Here is an 18069-nt window from a genome sequence, read left to right as displayed (position 1 = left end):
GCTTAGAATCTAATGTTAACTGGTTACTGACAGAAGGGTTTTGTATTGAGAGGAATTATTAGAGATGTAGTTATTTGAAGAATGATGTCCAAAGATCAATCAAAGTTTTCCAATGGCAGTAGAGAGAACAAAGGATGTCCAGGGTTTTGAATCCCCTACTCTTAGTTCTTGCAAGACATAAGAGAACTGAGAACATACTCATGAAACTTGGACACCTTCAAGCATACAGATCTATGCCCCAAAACTTTGCAGGCTGATTGGTTCGATGCTTCCGGTCCAGGCTTCCAATCAGGTCCATGTCCTCTTTGGCCAGCTCAAAGTCTAAAACCCTGAAATTTTCTTCCAATCTCTCAAGCTTTGATGTTTTTGGGATGACAACCGTGTTCCGCTGGATGCCCCATCGGAGAACAACCTGAGGTACAGTCTTTTTGTATTTCTCAGCCAGACCCTGAAGCCAAAGAAACAAGAAGACATTATTTTGCAAACCAGCATTGATGGTTGATCTATGTAAGAGAAGGGTTTTCCTTACTTTGAGAGCTGGGTCATCCAAACATGATACTGAACCAAACCATTCTGTGTTAGACACAGAGCCGCCCAGAGGAGTATGGGCAGTGACACAGATTCCATGCTTCTGACAGAATTTGACGAGGGAGTCGCGTTGGAAGTAGGGGTGTGTCTCGATCTGATTCACAGCAGGCTTCACTTTGGAGTAAGCTAAGCAATCCCTGGTTAGAAAGATGTCGTAGTTGCTGCAAGAAAACTTTCTTTCAAAACACAATTCCCAAGTTTCAAAATAAATTTACAAAACTGAAGAATCAGAACAAAGGAACAACTTGAAGCGTTTAATTCCAATTGGCAAGAGAGATTTTGTAATGACTCATTCCCTTCTGAGTAGACATTATCATTTTGAGCCTAATGGCTTCTCACGGTTTTAAAATGCATATACTTAGTTAAAAGAAGTTCATTACATATGTAATGTCAAAAACTTTTTCCCCCAATCAATAAGAGATGTCACTAACAAACCCTTGTTGACATGGAAATAGAAATTCAAGTTTCAACTGTTTCTCTAATTGCACCTTAATTAGTTTTAAAAAGTCTTTTTTTTTCTCCATCCAAGTTCCAGAGTAAGGCTCGAAGAAAGGGGAAAGTTTTCATAGGATATGATGGATAGTGCTTGTATGAAATTTCACAGTATTGGCCAAATTGTACCTAAAATTTTCAACTTGTGAGCATACCTTATCCCAATGCTTCGAACTAAACCCATAGAAACCAATTCTTCCATAGCATGCCAGGTAGTTTCCAGGGATATGGTTGTGTCGATCTCCAACACCCCATCCTCGTCCAGAGCACTCCCAGTTGTGCCCACACCTGCAAGTGTGCAGAATAACATAAAAAATCCCTAAAAACCAACCATCAGAATTGCATAAGGTTCTGCAAAACCAGAACACAGAGAGAGACTCTTGAAGCACAAGACAACTCATCTTGTCATTACACCTCAACCCCATGAACTTATGCCACTGCATGTACATTGTCCCATTAAGTGTCATACCTCAAAAAAAAGGCAGATGATACAATACACAGACGCAAATATATGAATGATGAACAAGGCATTGAGGACAAACCAGTATGTTTGGTGGCAATGGGAAAGTGAACAAGGAACAGATCCAGATAATCTAGCTGGAGCTTCTTCAGACTGGCTTTGCAAGCCTCTATAACATGTCCATGATCTGAATTCCAGAGCTGCAATCATATTCAAATGCAGGAAAAAATTTTCATTGTTTGGAAGATTAGGGATCAGTGTTAATAGAAAATGAAAGATTTGAGTTTGCAATTTAACTGGCCTTGGTGGTAATGAAAAGATCCTCCCTCTTAACAAGCCCAGTCTGAAATGCTTCTGCAAGTGCCTCCCCAACTTCTACTTCATTCTGGTAATCAGCTGCAAGCAATATCATGTCAAAAATTGCATACTCCATTGGCACTTCAAAAGGAAGTATGTTTGAAGAGTATGTGTAAAATGGCTAAGGCACTCCATAGGCACTTTAAATTCTCAAATATTTATGCTATGCTTGGTTCCAAGGAAGCTACAAAGGAAAGGGAAAAAAATTATTAAGGAAAATGATTCTCTTCTTTGGTTTACAATGAAAAATACAAGAGAAAATCCAATATAATTAAAATTAGTTAGAAACTCATACAATTTTTAATTATTTAATTTTTATATAGAAGAGCAAAAATAAGTGAGATGGGTTTGAAGAAGCATGTAAAAATCATTTATGAACTTCAAACTATTTTTCTTTTTTCTTTTTTTTCACTTTTTCTTTCCTTCTATTTTTTCTTTCTATTTTCTTCCCTTTGCATTTCCCCTAAAAATTTCCAAGAACCAAACATAGGGTTAATAATCTTCCTCATATAAACTTCAAAGATTTCTCAAGTTTGGAGCTTGAAGGAACAATAGTTGATGAAAATATATAGCATGCTTGTTTAGCTTAGGGTTCAAAACAAATTTCTTTGAAAAGAATTTTATTACAAAAAAGACAACAATAAAAATTCTTGAGAACATGTCTCATTTCATTGGTTAAAACTATTTTATCTTCAAAAAACCAAAAACCTACTTTTGACATTCTTGAAAGCAGCCACTCCATAAATTTCCTGAAAAATATTTTCCATAGGCATCATGACAAACATATTTTCCTCATCATTTTCGTTTTTACATTTATGGTCTTCAACCAAAAAAAAAAAACAGTACCATCCAATGCCATATGATTACACTCTTTAGAAAAACAATAGTGTCATCATAAGAGTGTCCAAGTCCAACAACCTTCTCCTTATGGGGTCCTTCATGGTACACAGTTAAAAATAGTCACCTACATATATAGTAAAACACGTGATCCTCGTCAAGTCCCACACTAGGATGAGATATGTGATGTATCCTTTAGAAATACTATAGTATCAGCACAAGAATATCCAGATGTAATGACCCGCTCCTTTTTAAGCTTTCACATCATCCCCGCATGTGAAATCCATTTTCCTAATGGTCTGCTTCTCTCGTGTGGATATTGTTTCCTACACAGTCTGAGTATACAACGTTGGGAACTTCTTCTCCTAAACAATGTGAAATATCAAAATCACTTCTTAACCAAATATGGGGTGTCTTTTGTAATAACTCTCATCCAATCATGTGGATATTGTCCACTCTAAGCCCAAAAAGGCTCTCACGACTTTAAAATGCGTTTACAAGGTTAAGAAGAGTCTATACATATATAACGTTAGAAACTTTCTCTCCTATTCGAGGTGGGATATCACAAACACCCCCATGGGGCCAAACAAACCCTCACACCGGGGTTTGGAATCAACTCTAATATCATTTGTAACAACGTCTACCCAACCATGTAGATATTGTTTGTTTTAAGCCTAAATAAGCTCTCATGGCTTTAAAATGCATCTATAAGATAAACTCTCCCCTATCCAATATAGGATTACAGACCAGAGAAATAGACACCTTTTATGAGACCAGACTATCTCAGACGATGTCTACATAGAAAGGAAGGCCCTCTCACCAAACCTACAAATTTGGTAAATTAACAGCAGTGGCATAAGAGATCAAGCACCATACCCAAATGTTTTGTAATTCCATTAATTCAAACAACCTCAACAATAAAGAAATGATCTCCAAAAATGCCATTACGATGACCAGCGGCTTGGCAATAGAACACATCCCTACAAGAAAACTAGTACACACCTGCTGATTACACATCAAACCCTCTTTTCAAGGGTTTTGGGAAGACCCATCCTCCATCATTTCTTTGCACAAAAATGGCAGCACATACACTCAAACCCCACAGGCAAACACTAGCCCAAACAAGCCGATTTCATAAATTGGCATAAAAGATCCTGAAATCTTTTGCCACCACACTCTCTATCTCACACCCCATTGATCTACCCGTGTAGAATTAAGCATAACATATGAACCATTCACATAGATACATATATAAGAAACACAGGCAGTGATTCAGAGAGAGAGATTGTGAGGGAAAAGTGGGGTTACCAGCGCAGTCGAAGTGGCGATAACCGATCTTGACGGCGTTGATGAGGAGATTTCTGATGTCTTTGCCGTCCATACGCCACACACCCAGACCGAGCATGGGCATTTTGAAGCCACTATTGAGTGTTATCGCCATTTTTGGTTGATCTATGGAGCTCCCTCTCTCACACAGACACTCTCTGGTTGGCTGTTCTCGTGTCTAGCTTTCCGACTGCAGATGATTCAATTGAATAATCAACCACTCTGCCGTCCCGAGTGGAACGGCGTCGTTTTGCGCGTTGGAACATGCCAGAGTTTTTAAAGGAAAATCCAAAATTTTCTACTTTGACAATATTTATCCCTAAAAACCAGTTTTTAAAAAGGATTATTTAATTAAAAAAAAAGTTGAAATAACATTCATATTTGCGGAAATAATTTCCTCCCTTAATTATTTATGAAAAAATAAGTTAAGAAAGGAAAATAAATAGTCCAAAAATGGAAGATTTTTTTATTTTATATGACAAGGTTAAAATATGATAAATAACGAATTTTATTTATGAAAAATTACCGTGCTTTTAATATTGATGATAAATTAATTTTCAGTCATAATCTTCACTTGAATTTAACCACAATTAAGTTTTATTTATAAATAGCTTAATTGAGGTCAAGTTCATCGGATTATTCACTTGGATATAACTTTGATTAAGTTTTATTTATGAAAAACTTAATTACGATTAAGTTCTCAATGATATTATTCATTTCAACTTAAGTATAATTTTCATTTATAAACATCTATAAAGTTAAGTTTTTAAAAATCAAAATACTCACTTGAACTTAATTATAGTTAAGTTTTAACCCTAAAATTTCACGTAGACTAAACTATAATTAGGATTCTTTTACAAAGAACTATTGCGTTAAGTTATATAAATCAAAATTATTCATTTGAAATTTGATTATATAAAAAATTAATAATATATATATATATATATATTACTCTAATTAAAATATTTGCTTCAACATGTTGTCGACAATAACACATCAAACTAAATTCAAATATTAAAACCTCGAACACCCATTAGAATTTTTTCAAACTAAGAACTGACCCTTCACAATGTATAAACTTATCAAATTGACAAATTCTCAAAGTAGAACAATTTTATTATCATTCTTTCTTGAAACTAATCTATAGGATTGTCAATTTTAGGATTTGAATAGATGGTTATAAATCAAACTTTCTATACATTTGATTAAAAACATTTCACAATTAACACTACATGAAACATCAATAATTAAAATTAAGATTGTTATTGCAAAATAATTGTATAAGACATAACAAACATTTGAATATTTGTTACTCACTTGTATTCCCATTGAGAAATAGTTGTTGATTTGTTTATTCTAATAATTTTTTTTTTAAAAAAAATTATTTTTCAAAAGTGTAATTTAATCCTAATATAACCTTCTATTTTTTGAGCTTTTTGTTTTTGAACTTAGTATACATTTACCATCATGAATACACTTCAATACCTAAATTCCCAAAATTTTAAAAACATCAAACCTAACCCTAGATAGGAAGATTTTCGGGTTTCTTAGAAATTGTTTTCGAAATATTAAAAAAAAAAAAAACCTTGATTTTGCCTATAGTCCCTTAAGTTTATTTGCTCATGAAATCCAAGTGAAAACAAAACCTCAAGGGTTGGGCTTTTCAATGGCAAAATACAGGCTCAGTAGGCCCATGTCAGGCCCAATAGCAGACGTGTGACTATTAAACACTTGCAATCATCTTCCGCTGCGCTGATCTTCAAGGAGAGAATCAGAGAGACAGAGAGACTAAGCTGATCCAAGCGACGTCGTTTCAGATCCACTATCTAAAATGACTACATTCAGCGGCGATGAAACGGCACCGTTTTTCGGATTCCTCGGCGCCGCTGCTGCCCTCGTCTTCTCCTGTACTCAAACCCTAATTCTCTATTCGCTTCGTTTTCACGCTATCTCCATTCTTTTCCATTTTTACTCTGCGTTTGGTTCCTGAGAAACCGCATGAAAATAGGATGATTGGAATTATGAATATCTGAGCTTAGTATTGGTCTTTAGTCAGCTGATCTCACCATAACTGAATGCATAGATTCGATAATTTCTTCTTCTTTTTCTTCATTTTCTCAATAATCGGACATAGATATATAGATCTTCGATTCTGATTGACTGTTGTTTTTATAATTTTTGAGGTATGGGAGCTGCGTATGGAACGGCGAAGAGTGGCGTCGGAGTCGCGTCGATGGGAGTGATGAGGCCGGAGCTGGTGATGAAGTCGATTGTACCAGTTGTTATGGCTGGAGTTTTAGGTATTTACGGGCTTATCATTGCTGTTATCATCAGTACTGGGATTAACCCTAAGGCCAAATCGTACTACCTTTTCGATGGCTATGCGCATCTCTCGTCGGGTTTGGCGTGTGGTCTGGCCGGGCTCTCAGCCGGAATGGCAATCGGGATTGTTGGCGATGCCGGTGTCAGGTAATTGCATAATTTGATTTGGATGTTGAGTTTTGATGGGTGGTTTCTTTTGATGTTTGATACTGTTAACGCGCCTGTGACATTACATGAAGAATATGGTATGCTGAGATGGGCTTGGCTGAAACTTGAAATGACTTTATCAAGTTCATCTATTTGCTTATGAGACCATGGTTTTTTGATATATGTTTTATGTAAATTACTAGCAATACATGCATCAATGGACATGGGACTATCACCCATGTGCTAATCTCGAGGTTCTGAATTGAAATTGTCGAGAATTAGGAGTTCAAGTGCGTTTTTAATTTGATTTTGAAACTTTTGTTTTTATTCGGGTTTATTACGATTAGAGATTTGCAAGTGTAAATGTTTGAATTCCTTTTTCCTTTTGAGTATTATCACGTCGGATTTCTGAGGTTATGCCTCAGTCCTAACTGGGTGGAAATCAGCTTTAAAATTCGATTTGGTTGATTGAGAGCGACCTGGACCTGATATTTGGTTCTACAACACCTTTGTCAAAAAAGCCAAAAGTGTGGAAACAATAGGCCTCCTTGTTCAGCCACCTTTTAATTGTTACTGTCATTTTCTTTCCCCCTCGTTTAATAATCAAATTGTTATCTATTAGATAGTTTGCCTTTAATTATGTTTCTTCTATATTTGGTTTTAGGGTATGCGCAGGCAGAATTGAATGCATTTTAATGTTGTATTATTATATTTATTTTGTTGAAATTTTAATGGAATGATGCATTCTCCTTGTGCCTGTTCTTGCATTGAAGCCTTTATATCCCCAAAAACTGTTTTCTGCCACTTGTAAGTTTGATATCTGAAACAAATAATAAACATATTTAGAGCACGTTAAGAAAAAAGAGTGATTCTGGTTAAGGTGCTCTTAGTTTGTGGCGCTTTCTTTAGAAACACTTCCAGAAATGCTCTTAAAGAAAATCATTAAAGGTCCATTTGGAAGTAAAAATTTGTTAGCAGACAGATGTTTAAACAGGCAGCTTGTTTTCGATTTCTCTCTTTCCTTTTTTGGTCTAAAATTTGTCTTCTTTCTTTATTTCTTTCAGTTTTTAATTTCTTCAGACTCTACTTTGGATGACTTTAGGATAAGTTGCTTTGGCTGAGGACAAATTCTTTGTTAGTAGGACTAATCATAATTTGAATATGTGATTTGTTTTGCAGGGCTAATGCGCAACAGCCTAAACTTTTTGTTGGTATGATCCTCATTCTCATCTTTGCTGAAGCACTGGCCCTATATGGCCTTATTGTTGGCATTATCTTGTCATCCCGAGCTGGCCAGTCCAGAGCAGAATAAGAAAGGGACTGTACTACCCAGTATTCTTGTATCGTTCATTGGTAACATTTTGGGAAGAAAATAACTTAATTCTTCTGAGATCAGCAGTGGTTGGTGAGCACTTGCAGGGTTCACCAATGTTTTCATAATGGAAGTTAGTGCTCCAAAACAATCTTTCTGTTCTGTTATTTGTAGAAGTAGGATTGAGTTTATCTGCAAGAATAAAATGCTTGTGAAGGCTGTATTTGTTTGGTATAGAAACTAGGAACTCTGGACCTAGTGCATGTATGATTTTTGTTTTCTGCGGCCTTGTGCTCATTTAACTTTGGCAAGTTTATACATATAATTTGAACAATTTCTTGGTTCCTGTGTTTAAATTGTTTGTGCAGTGGACACCTTAAATGGAGATTATTTATGCAGTGCGAAAGATTGTGTTGGCATTGTGGGTTCCAAACATACCGGTAACCTGGTTTATCGTCTAAAATGTTGTTATGAGCTGGGATTGGATTGGATTGAACGGGATGAAAGTCATGCTTTCAGCATGGACACTCCCATCTTCCTTCCATTTGTTTCTTGTAACCCCACGGTGTGAGACTCAAGGGAAAAGAGGGTCGGATGGATTTGTTCATAATAAGCTAACGAGCTTGGTGTCACAGATTTGGGAGTTTGTTAGGTAATCTTCCTCCTCGTCAATCATGGCATTTAAGGGTTTTCTTCTTGTGATGTCCCGCACCCAGTGTGATCTGTCACATAGAAAGCAATGGGTGTCGCCTTACCTGTGTCTTCCTTGCCACTAGGTGTCATGTTTGATCCCTCTTTAGCAACAGTGAGGCCTCTTGACCCTTTAGGCAAGGTGTGACATTGGTCTGTCTTCATACTTAGAAGGCAGATGAAGTTGTGACCCTTTAGCAACAGCTAAGATGAAGCTTGTTTCTTTTTGGGTGTGAAGTTGTTGGATTAAAATGATATTGTGTGCCCGTTTTGGATTCTTGGATGAAAGCTGTGCCCTCAGGGATGTTGATCCCTTCAGTGTGTGCCATGGAGCTTTGGACCCATAATAGGTTTTTAAATGTACACTAATTTTGGGTTGGATTTCACCTTTTTGTGTGCAAGGCATGAATCTGACCTAGATTTTGAGTTGGGGCTTTGGCAAAGGGAATTGGCGAGAGAACCCAATTCAGAACCAACCTATATGATCATAGGTCACGACTTATGGAGGCAATCTTAATTGTTGAATTCATCTTGTCTTGGGACTTGAGTGATTTTGATTTAAGTTTTCTTAGTTTATAGCGTTTTTAAAAAATAATTCTTGAAAGAATCACTAATCAAATGAATTTCTGGAAATCATTTCATTTCTCAGGATTTTTAAAATTGAATTTCAAATATTTATCAAACAGCTAATTTTTGTAAGAAAGCTTTTTCAAATATTAGGAAGCGCTTTTAATTCTCTTAAAATCACTTCTAAATTTTGATCAAGTTACTTTTCAAATATGACTAGTATGAGAGGTTTAGACCCTTGGGTTTATTTGCTTCGCCGTATTGGGCTTAATGAAAGTTCACAAAGTTGGCTCAGGGTTGGACCCTTGGCCTTGCAGTCATGGGCTTGTCCATTTGAGCCATGGCTTTAGTAGTTGGGCTTCAATGGACTTTATAGCCCGCTCTTAAAGCCACTAAAGAGTAGCCCAGGCTTTTAGAACCCACCACCCGCAAAAACACAAAGTAAGGAATTATTTGAAAACTATTCTCAAAAATAGTATTTTTTTTTCTTTTGAGCCGAAGACTAAAAATGGGTTTTCAATAATTTATTTTAAATTTAAGGTGATTTTTAGGACAAATTTGAGGTATTTTCGGATGTTTTTTAGATTATATTGAGAAAGAATTAAAACATGAAAAATATATCATAAACTTTTGCATTAAACACTAATAGGTGAAACTTTAAAAATAATAATAATAATAATAATAATTCTCAAACAAAATTTGTTCTTGAAAATAATTTAAAACAATTTTTAAAAATTATTTTCAAAAACTGATTTTTGAAATTTATTTTGGAAAAACTTCACCAAATAAGCCCTAAGATTTGAGGGAGGTAAAATTGCAATTAAATAGAGGATTTAAAGTCTCCATTAATTTATGTACATCAAATGCAATTTGTGATCATATTTTTCTAATGTTCATTATTTTGTTTGTTTAATCATATACAAAAAAAAATTGTTGTGCAGTCAACTTCATTTTTTTTTCAATAATTAATATAATTATATTTTTATATCACAAATATATAACATTTTTTACATTGTAAATTATTTCCAAAATTGGAATGCTAATGCCATTTAAAAATAAATAAAGAAATCTCCTTTTTGCCACCACACATATCTTTAACATTCACTTTTAAGATCATGGGGTTGAATGATTCCATTGTGACTTCATCCATGTCTTGCATTCAAAAAATAAAATAAAATAAATCATCCTATTATATTTTCCCTTTTCTTTTCATTAATTAATGATGAAACCATTTCATTTTTAGGCATTAAAAAAACCAAAAATAGAATCTTATTTGGTAACATGGTATTATAATAAACTTGCTTTCCAAAATTTTCCAAGAAAGGATAAAAGAGATAAGGTATAAAAAAACAGAGATGGGCTGATGTAGGGTGGTGGCATGGTGACATGGATAGTGGGATGATTTCATTTTTGGATGATGTGTTGGGAAATTTAGGTCATGGTGGGGATGTGCCTGAAATTTGAAGAAAGTCACTGTTCATTACCAGAAAAAAATAGGTCATTCTTTAATCTCCACCATTTCTTTTCCCACATCAATATTGGCCATTTATTTATTTATTTAATTTATTTATTTTTATTTTATTTGGCTTTTTAGCTTAGTTGGTCTCATCCATAAGCTTTTGTGGTTAAATGTGATGGTAATATTTTAATAATCTTGCTTTCATGATTCATTGCTCAATTAGTGAGATGGGTCCTCAAAAAATTTTGGTTTTTTTTAAGAAAATATTTAAATAAATTTGTCTTTTTTTTTTTTTTTAAAAAAAAGGTTTTGTTAAAAAATTTAATGACTTAAGATTCTCCTGCCACAAACTGTTTTTCTTCTTTTTCTTTTCCAATAAAAAAAAAATGAAGAGAAATGTGGATTGAGATACCCTTGTTGGAATTAATTGAGGCATCACAATAAATTCTAATTTTAATTATTTAAAAAAAAATTCATTTTTCCACTCTAGGTTGTTAATTTTTCTAAACCACTCTCACTTTTATTTTAATCAACACTTTCTTCTTTTTTGTGAGGGATGAGTTCAATTTTTTATCATACTTTTTTTTTGTTTAAATATTTTATTTGGGCTAAGATTATTTTAATGATTAAACTACACTGATTTATGAAAATGATTATACTTTTTTGAACATTAAATTATATGGTATGATGATGGATTAAGCAATAGGTAGGCCCCATTTAGGTTGTGTCTAAAAGACAAGCCATGTGGGGTTTTGGTATTTGGTATTACGTGAGAAAAGCATTCTACAATTTTCTTTCTTTCCAAACATGCTTTGCTATGAATGTCTCCATGTCAATGGTCGGCTACCAATATTTTAATAATTTATTACCCTCACCAGATTCCAAGTGTTTCAAAATCTAATAAAATGATTTGACATTTTTCATAAAAACAAAAACAAGAAACAACCTCAGGAGTAAAACCAACGGCCAAAAAGGCAGTTAGGCAAGTTAACCTTTCCCATTTCTCTTATGACAGAGAGAATCTCCTCCCATTCTTGTCACTTGCTATAGTTTGTATAATTCCATAAAACCAATGTGAAACCTCGTAAAAACTCCCTCTAAATATACAAATAATATTGTCCGTATAAGTTTGATCAATCAGTATCTCCATGACTCCTTTTACTAGTTAGGAATTGTACTTTTTTTTCTTCATACAAAGTCGATATAAATAATTTTTGTACGATAGATCTAAATTTGCACTAAAACAACATTATAAGGAGACACAAGATCAACCATAAAGAACTTCGGTATAATAGTTGTCAATTCAACATTGACTAATAACAATATTTTACCAATTTGAAGTGATAGAATCCTTATTGAGCACGATAAGGGAGTTTATTGTTGAAATTAATAGGTTGGAAGATAGCCTCGTTCTTTATTAAATAAATACAAGTTGAATTGCCTACATCCACTAAAATTCATTGCAGTTTGCGATTTGTCATTGATAAAGCCACCACCAAAGCATCGGTATATGATTATAGCGTCTCTTCATAACTCACTTGTATAAAAATGTTGATGACAACTTGGTTAACCTACTCCAAGTTGATTGTTAGTGGATTTTCGTCATGAACGACCGAAATAACATGTCGTTGTTATCCATTCACAATGTCATTAGAGGGATTGTCAAGTTGGGTACTTTGTAAACTTCCTCACCAAAGGAGGAAAGGATCCGCATAATTCATAATTCATATTTATTAGGACAATAATTACACTCATAGGGTCGCATGTCTTATCCAATAGTTGTATATATATGATATTCTAATTAGGACAAGATGTTATTGAATATATATCATTTAAATATTTTATTTTGATTAAGAATATTTATAGAATTAAACTATATTGATTTATTAAATAATTATACTTCTTCTTTTGTCACAAAATTATATAGTATGATGATGGATCATGCACTGAATAGGGACCATTTAGGTTATGTCCAAAAGACAAGTCATGTGGGGTTTGGTATTTGGTATCATGGAGGGAATGCATTCTCTAATTTTCTTGCTTTCCAAACATGTTTTTGTTGCGACTGTCTCCATATCAATGATCAACTAACAATATTTTAGTAATCCATTTCCCTAACCGGATCCCAAGTGTTTTAAAATCTAATACTAAATGGAATATTGTTATGAAAAAAATAAAGAAAACGTTTTGAAATCTTTTTCAAAACAAAAGCAAGCATTATACCTCAAAATGAAATTAATACTAGAGCTTTAATTTTTTTTTTTTAATAAACACAATAATTTTCATAAAATTATTAAAAAGAAAATTTGAGCTCAAAACTTATTAAATAATACACATGTTTGATCATATTTCATAAGCGAATTCCCAAAAACAATTTTTAAGAATATTTTTTAAAAGTAATAATCAATTACCTTAAAAATAAAATATACAAATTTTAATTTTTATTTATTTATTTTCAATTGATGCTAGAAACACTATTTTTAATGTCATCACTTTCATCTTATTTGACAACTATTTTTAAAAATAATTTTATGTTATTCAAAATAAAATATAATCTTTTATAAATGTTTTCAAAACACTTTTTAATGTAATTTTTAGGGTGTTTTGGGTAGTGTTTATATTAGAAATGTTTTATTTGAAAATGTTTTTTATATTTTTTAAATTATTTTTCATAATTTTTCAAATAATTATTTTTTTCTAAAAACATTTTTTAAACTAAAAGTGTTTTGAGTCGTCACGTGATGGGATAACTGCCCCAAAAGCACGTTAAAAAAGAAAAAAGAGAAATTAAAAAAAAAAAAAAAGTATGGAGGGCAAAAAGCTTTCAAGCTTGAACCTGTTTTAAAAAATTAAAATAAATTATAATAAAAATGTGGCGCAAGATGATTTGCTGATGTCAGAAGGAGATGCGGTTGCCTCCACATCTGATCCCAACAATGATTAGGAAATCATAGATGACACCATCTCAATGTTGTGTACATCCTACTTGTTCCACGTGTCACTCACTTCTCTCTTCTTTCATGTGACCTTCTGTCACTATGTCTCTTATCCTAGTCCCAACACTGTTCCACTGAAAAAGAGAAAGATAAACTTTTTTTTAAAAATAATTTATTTTAATTTTATTAAAAACAAAAACAGGAATAAAAAAATAGTTTCTGGACACTGAACATCACAAATTCCCCATAAATTTCGGAAGTTTTATTTTATTTTTTAATTTTTGTGCAAGATTATTTTTCAACAATTAAATGTAATTTAAAGATATAAAAATAAAATTTAAAAAATATATAATAATCTCTAAATTAGAAAAATAACCTCAACTCTTTCATAATTATGTCATCTTTAAAAAAAAAAATGACAATGAGATGATTCTTCAGGTACCTTTCTCCTTCCGTCTTTGATGGAAAAAATTTGGAATAAAGATAAACAAATAGAAAGTGAATTTGAGAAATTTTTAAAAATTTAAGACAACACTTTATCTATGATTATATATAATTTTATTTATAAATTATATTTTATTTTTAATAATTTTAAAAATAACAAAAATTTAAAAATTTTAAACAAGATGGAGGGGCAAGAGAGAGAATAATTCCATAATGGATTTTATGAATAATAGGAATATATGTACTTCAAAATTTAGAATAAAGTAGGGATATATTTACAAGCAATATGATTTGAAATATGGAATAAAGAAATTTGAAAAGCAAATATTTTGGATTAAAATTTGAACTCCATCTTAAAAGTTCACTTTTCCTTTTTAAATAAATATACATATATCCATCAACCTTCAACCCCTACAACTAAGTAAATTATTTTTCTATTTATTTTCGATGTGGGATTTGAATAAAATATTAATGCCCCACAATATCTTAAACCCTGCTTTACAAACCTATGGAAAATTATTTAGTATTTAAACATAAATTAAAATTTTATTTTGATAATATTTTTAATAACATGTTTTATAATGAAAAATGATTTTTGAAAACATGTTTTATTGAGTAATTATACATAGTAAATTCAATAAACTCTATTTTGAGAAATGTTTTTTACAATAATATTAAATAACAGTATTTTAAAATAATTTTTAAAAACCGTTTTATAATATTTTGTAAAGCAAAAGTTTGTTTAGAAGGTGAGATATTTTTAATTTATTTTTTTATATTTTTAAATATGTTTTAAAAATAATTTTAATAATATAATGTTTTATTTTAAACTATTCCAAAAATTATATAATTATTTTTAAAAATAATAAAGTGAAAATAATTAAAAATATTATCTCAAAACACTCCATTTTCTCATTTTTCTTCTAAAAAGCAAAAATTTATTTTTGGAATAGGTACCTAACATGGGCCTAGATTTTCAAAAGTACTTTTTGGAAAACGCGAAAACATATAAGAAAGCGTTTTTAAGTGGAACTTTTCTTATGACCTTTTGAAAATCGTTTTCAAATGGACCGTTACAAACTTTATAGAAGGTGCACTGTGAGGGTATCGTGCCCCATTTCCCAATACGAAATGGAAAGTAGCCTAGATTCTAGAAAAAGGCCTCTGGATCACAATAAAAGCAAAATCCTCTGTCAGGCCCATGGGCCCAGCCCGCTGGGCCCACACCTCGTTAAACACAATTCCGGAATAACCGCTGGTTCAGTCCAAACACCGTATAAGGGATCGAGATTCTTAGATTCCAATCCACCTATTATTTACCGCCACCTCACATGCCCCATCCAATAAAATATTCACTTATTCAAAAAAGACCGAAATGCCCTCAAGAACATCCAACCTCGACCACAAGATGCCCTGATCACGGAGAGGGGCGAAATCGGAATTCTGCTTAATTCCGAAATTAAATGGCTATGATGAAGAGCCTTTGGACGTGTTCTCCGTTTTCTTCTTTTTCATGCTTGCTTGTTGTATTTAAAGATCCATGATGTTCACGTGAAAGGGGGACAAATTCAAATGAAATGAAAATTCATTGAAATGTACCCGTATTGAAAACGTTCGAAAAATTCAAAAAGTTAATGACGGCTTGTTTGGAGTTGAAATAAGACCATCTTTAGTCAAAACCGGCAGCCCCCGTGATCATAGGCTACATGGCTCCAACCCTACTAGTTATGTTTTGAGATAAAAATTAAATTTATGATTCTTTATTTTTAATATAAAATTAGATTATCTTATATAAATGTATAGATTTAACTTATGTTTTTAAAAATGATTTTTAAAATTTTAAATTTTAATATAATAATTTTTTTTAATATTTTATTTTTAAATAGTTGTAAAATTATTATTTTTAATATAAGTATTTAAGAGTTTTTATATCTTATTTAAAAGTTACATTAAAAAAAATAGAAAACAAAAAGTGTATCAAATAAACACTAATTTAATAACTCATTTGGAAATAATTTAAGAAGGATACAAGTGTAATTTAATACTTTGAACCAATTTCATCGGAAAAAAGGGTATTTGATAATTTAATATATATATAATTTTGAAAATGGGCTTGAATGATTTTTTTGATAATCACTTGGTAGCTAGCTAATTCTTCAAAAATGATTATTTTTTATTATCCAATACATTATAAAAATAATACCTTCTTTTTTATTTTAAACTACCCTTAATAGTCCTTAAAAGCATTTTTAATTAAAAGACAATTGATAAAATGTTAGATATGGAAAACGTTTTTATTATGATTACTCTTAGAGAGACTCTAATTTGGAAAGAATAAGAATAAAATATATTAGAAGTTGATACGAAAGTAGTCTAATATATAAAGATTACGATGAGTCAGTCAAATTATGATAATGTTAACTATTTGATCTACCGATATTTAATAATGCCAATTAATTCAAAAAAAAAATTATTAAAATGTTACATCAAACAAAGATTTTAGCGATAAACAAAAGTCAAAAAATTTGGTTGTAGACAAACATGTGTCGTGAAAAACCGAAAAAGGCGGTTGAGGTTTTCTTGAACCTAACTAAGGAAAATCAAAATGGGTTACATCCTTGGGGATGAATGCAAAAAGAGTTTACATCAATTGGGGGAACACTGCAAGAACCTATTTGAGGGAGGTCACACCCAACATAATTGATTCCAAATGTTAGGACCAAAAATTTGAGGTATATTTAAAGACCCAAAAAATCCTAGACCCTATCCAAATGGATCTTATTTTCTTTGTAGTCCAAAGGGTAGAAGACCGACCCAATGGACCAACTTATATTAAATGGAATATACACTAAGAAAAACGACAACAATGCCCATGTTGATGAGATAAGTCCGTGGGTAGAATAAGTAATTTGGAGAATATTCTTGATTCAAAACTTCACAATCAAAAGGTGTCCAAGACAACATGGGGGGTTTAGCTTAGTTGTAGCCAATGATTAGATGTTCAAAAACCTTGGATTTGGTCCACAAAAAATCACATCAAATTCAATTCTAACTCCCACCCCCTCCATGTGATACATTTTCAAAGGCATGGCCACCAAGTCAAGGAGTCAATGATAAAGAATGGGTTCCGGGTAAAACAAGACTGGCTTACTAAGCCTAGGTGTTAAACGCACATGGTTCATGGGTCCTCGTTCTTGCTGTTGTCGCTATTTTTTTCAAAGTCCAAATGTATGTTCCAAGTGTACCTCTTACGCGCAAGAAAGTCCCATGAAGCTGCCAAGTTCTCAATTCGCGTTTGAGTTCAGTGTGAAACCAAAATAGTGAATTCATGAAAATTCAAAGTTAGATTATATTTTATTTGAATGGTGCAATACGCATCATCACTTTTACGAGAATTTTTATTATCTGTTCATGTAACATTTTGATGAGAATTTCTTTAAAGTTCAAAACTATGTTCTGAATACGACTTTTGTCGCATAAAAAGGTCTCATAAAGGTATCGAGTTTCTAACTAGGGTTTGATTCAAAGTGAAATCAAATAACAAAATTCTATTTATCAAGTGAATTCATAATTTTTTTTTTTTAAAAAAATATGGTCCCATGCATAAAATTCAACAATGATTTATATGAATAGTAATGTGTATATCATCATCTTTACCATATTTTTTTTGCTATCATTTATTTATATAACATATCAATGAGAATTTTTTTCAAAGTCCAAAACTATGTTCTAAATGCAACTTTTATTGCACAAAATGTCACATAAAAGCACTAAGTTTCCAACTAGAGTTTGAGTTTAATGTGAAAATCAAATGACGAAATTTTGTTTATGTAATGAATTCATGAAAATTCTTTTTTAGTAAAAGAAGAAAGTTAGATTATATTTCATTTGAATGGTACCATATGCATCATCACTTTTACGAGAATTTTATTATATGTTCATATAACATTTTGATGAGAATTTCTTTAAAGTCCAAAACTATGTTCTGAATACGATTTTTGTCGCCCAAAAAGGTCTCATAAAGATATCGAGTTTCTAACTAGGGTTTGATTCAAAGTGAAATCAAATAACAAAAATCTATTTACCAAGTGAATTCATGAATTTTTTTTTTTTCAAAACATGGGCCGCTGCA

General features: G+C 32.0%; 2 protein-coding genes across 2 annotated transcripts; one reads left to right on the top strand and one right to left on the bottom strand.

Annotated features, from left to right (window-relative positions):
* Positions 1-27: 27 nt before the first annotated feature.
* Positions 28-4252, bottom strand: LOC117909129 (NADP-dependent D-sorbitol-6-phosphate dehydrogenase-like). The gene is made up of 6 exons (XM_034823025.1): positions 4043-4252; positions 1842-1936; positions 1623-1740; positions 1236-1368; positions 530-749; positions 28-448 (listed from the first exon to the last, which is right to left on the bottom strand). Exons 1-6 carry the CDS (start codon positions 4173-4175, stop codon positions 218-220), a joined length of 930 nt encoding a protein of 309 aa, XP_034678916.1. The 5' UTR covers positions 4176-4252; the 3' UTR covers positions 28-217.
* A 1568-nt stretch (positions 4253-5820) lies between these two features.
* Positions 5821-8197, top strand: LOC117911887 (V-type proton ATPase subunit c1-like). Its single transcript, XM_034826315.1, has 3 exons — positions 5821-5967; positions 6244-6529; positions 7709-8197. The coding sequence occupies exons 1-3, from the start codon at positions 5892-5894 to the stop codon at positions 7839-7841; spliced, it is 495 nt and encodes a 164-aa protein (XP_034682206.1). The 5' UTR covers positions 5821-5891; the 3' UTR covers positions 7842-8197.
* The last annotated feature ends 9872 nt before the right edge of the window (positions 8198-18069 follow it).

Source organism: Vitis riparia, chromosome 3 (assembly GCF_004353265.1).
Source record: "Vitis riparia cultivar Riparia Gloire de Montpellier isolate 1030 chromosome 3, EGFV_Vit.rip_1.0, whole genome shotgun sequence".
Taxonomy (NCBI): domain Eukaryota; kingdom Viridiplantae; phylum Streptophyta; class Magnoliopsida; order Vitales; family Vitaceae; genus Vitis; species Vitis riparia.
Note: the sequence above shows the minus strand (reverse complement) of the source record. Positions and strands in the feature narration are given on the sequence as shown.

Coding starts and splice junctions, on each gene's coding strand:
- LOC117909129 (XM_034823025.1), bottom strand. CDS start 4,175: ATGGCGATAACACTCAATAGTGGCTTCAAAATGCCCATGCTCGGTCTG. Junction 1,937..4,042: donor TCGCCACTTCGACTGCGCTG/GTAACCCCACTT, acceptor TATTGCTTGCAG/CTGATTACCAGAATGAAGTA. Junction 1,741..1,841: donor ATCTTTTCATTACCACCAAG/GCCAGTTAAATT, acceptor ATATGATTGCAG/CTCTGGAATTCAGATCATGG.
- LOC117911887 (XM_034826315.1), top strand. CDS start 5,892: ATGACTACATTCAGCGGCGATGAAACGGCACCGTTTTTCGGATTCCTC. Junction 5,968..6,243: donor TGCTGCCCTCGTCTTCTCCT/GTACTCAAACCC, acceptor ATAATTTTTGAG/GTATGGGAGCTGCGTATGGA. Junction 6,530..7,708: donor GTTGGCGATGCCGGTGTCAG/GTAATTGCATAA, acceptor TTTGTTTTGCAG/GGCTAATGCGCAACAGCCTA.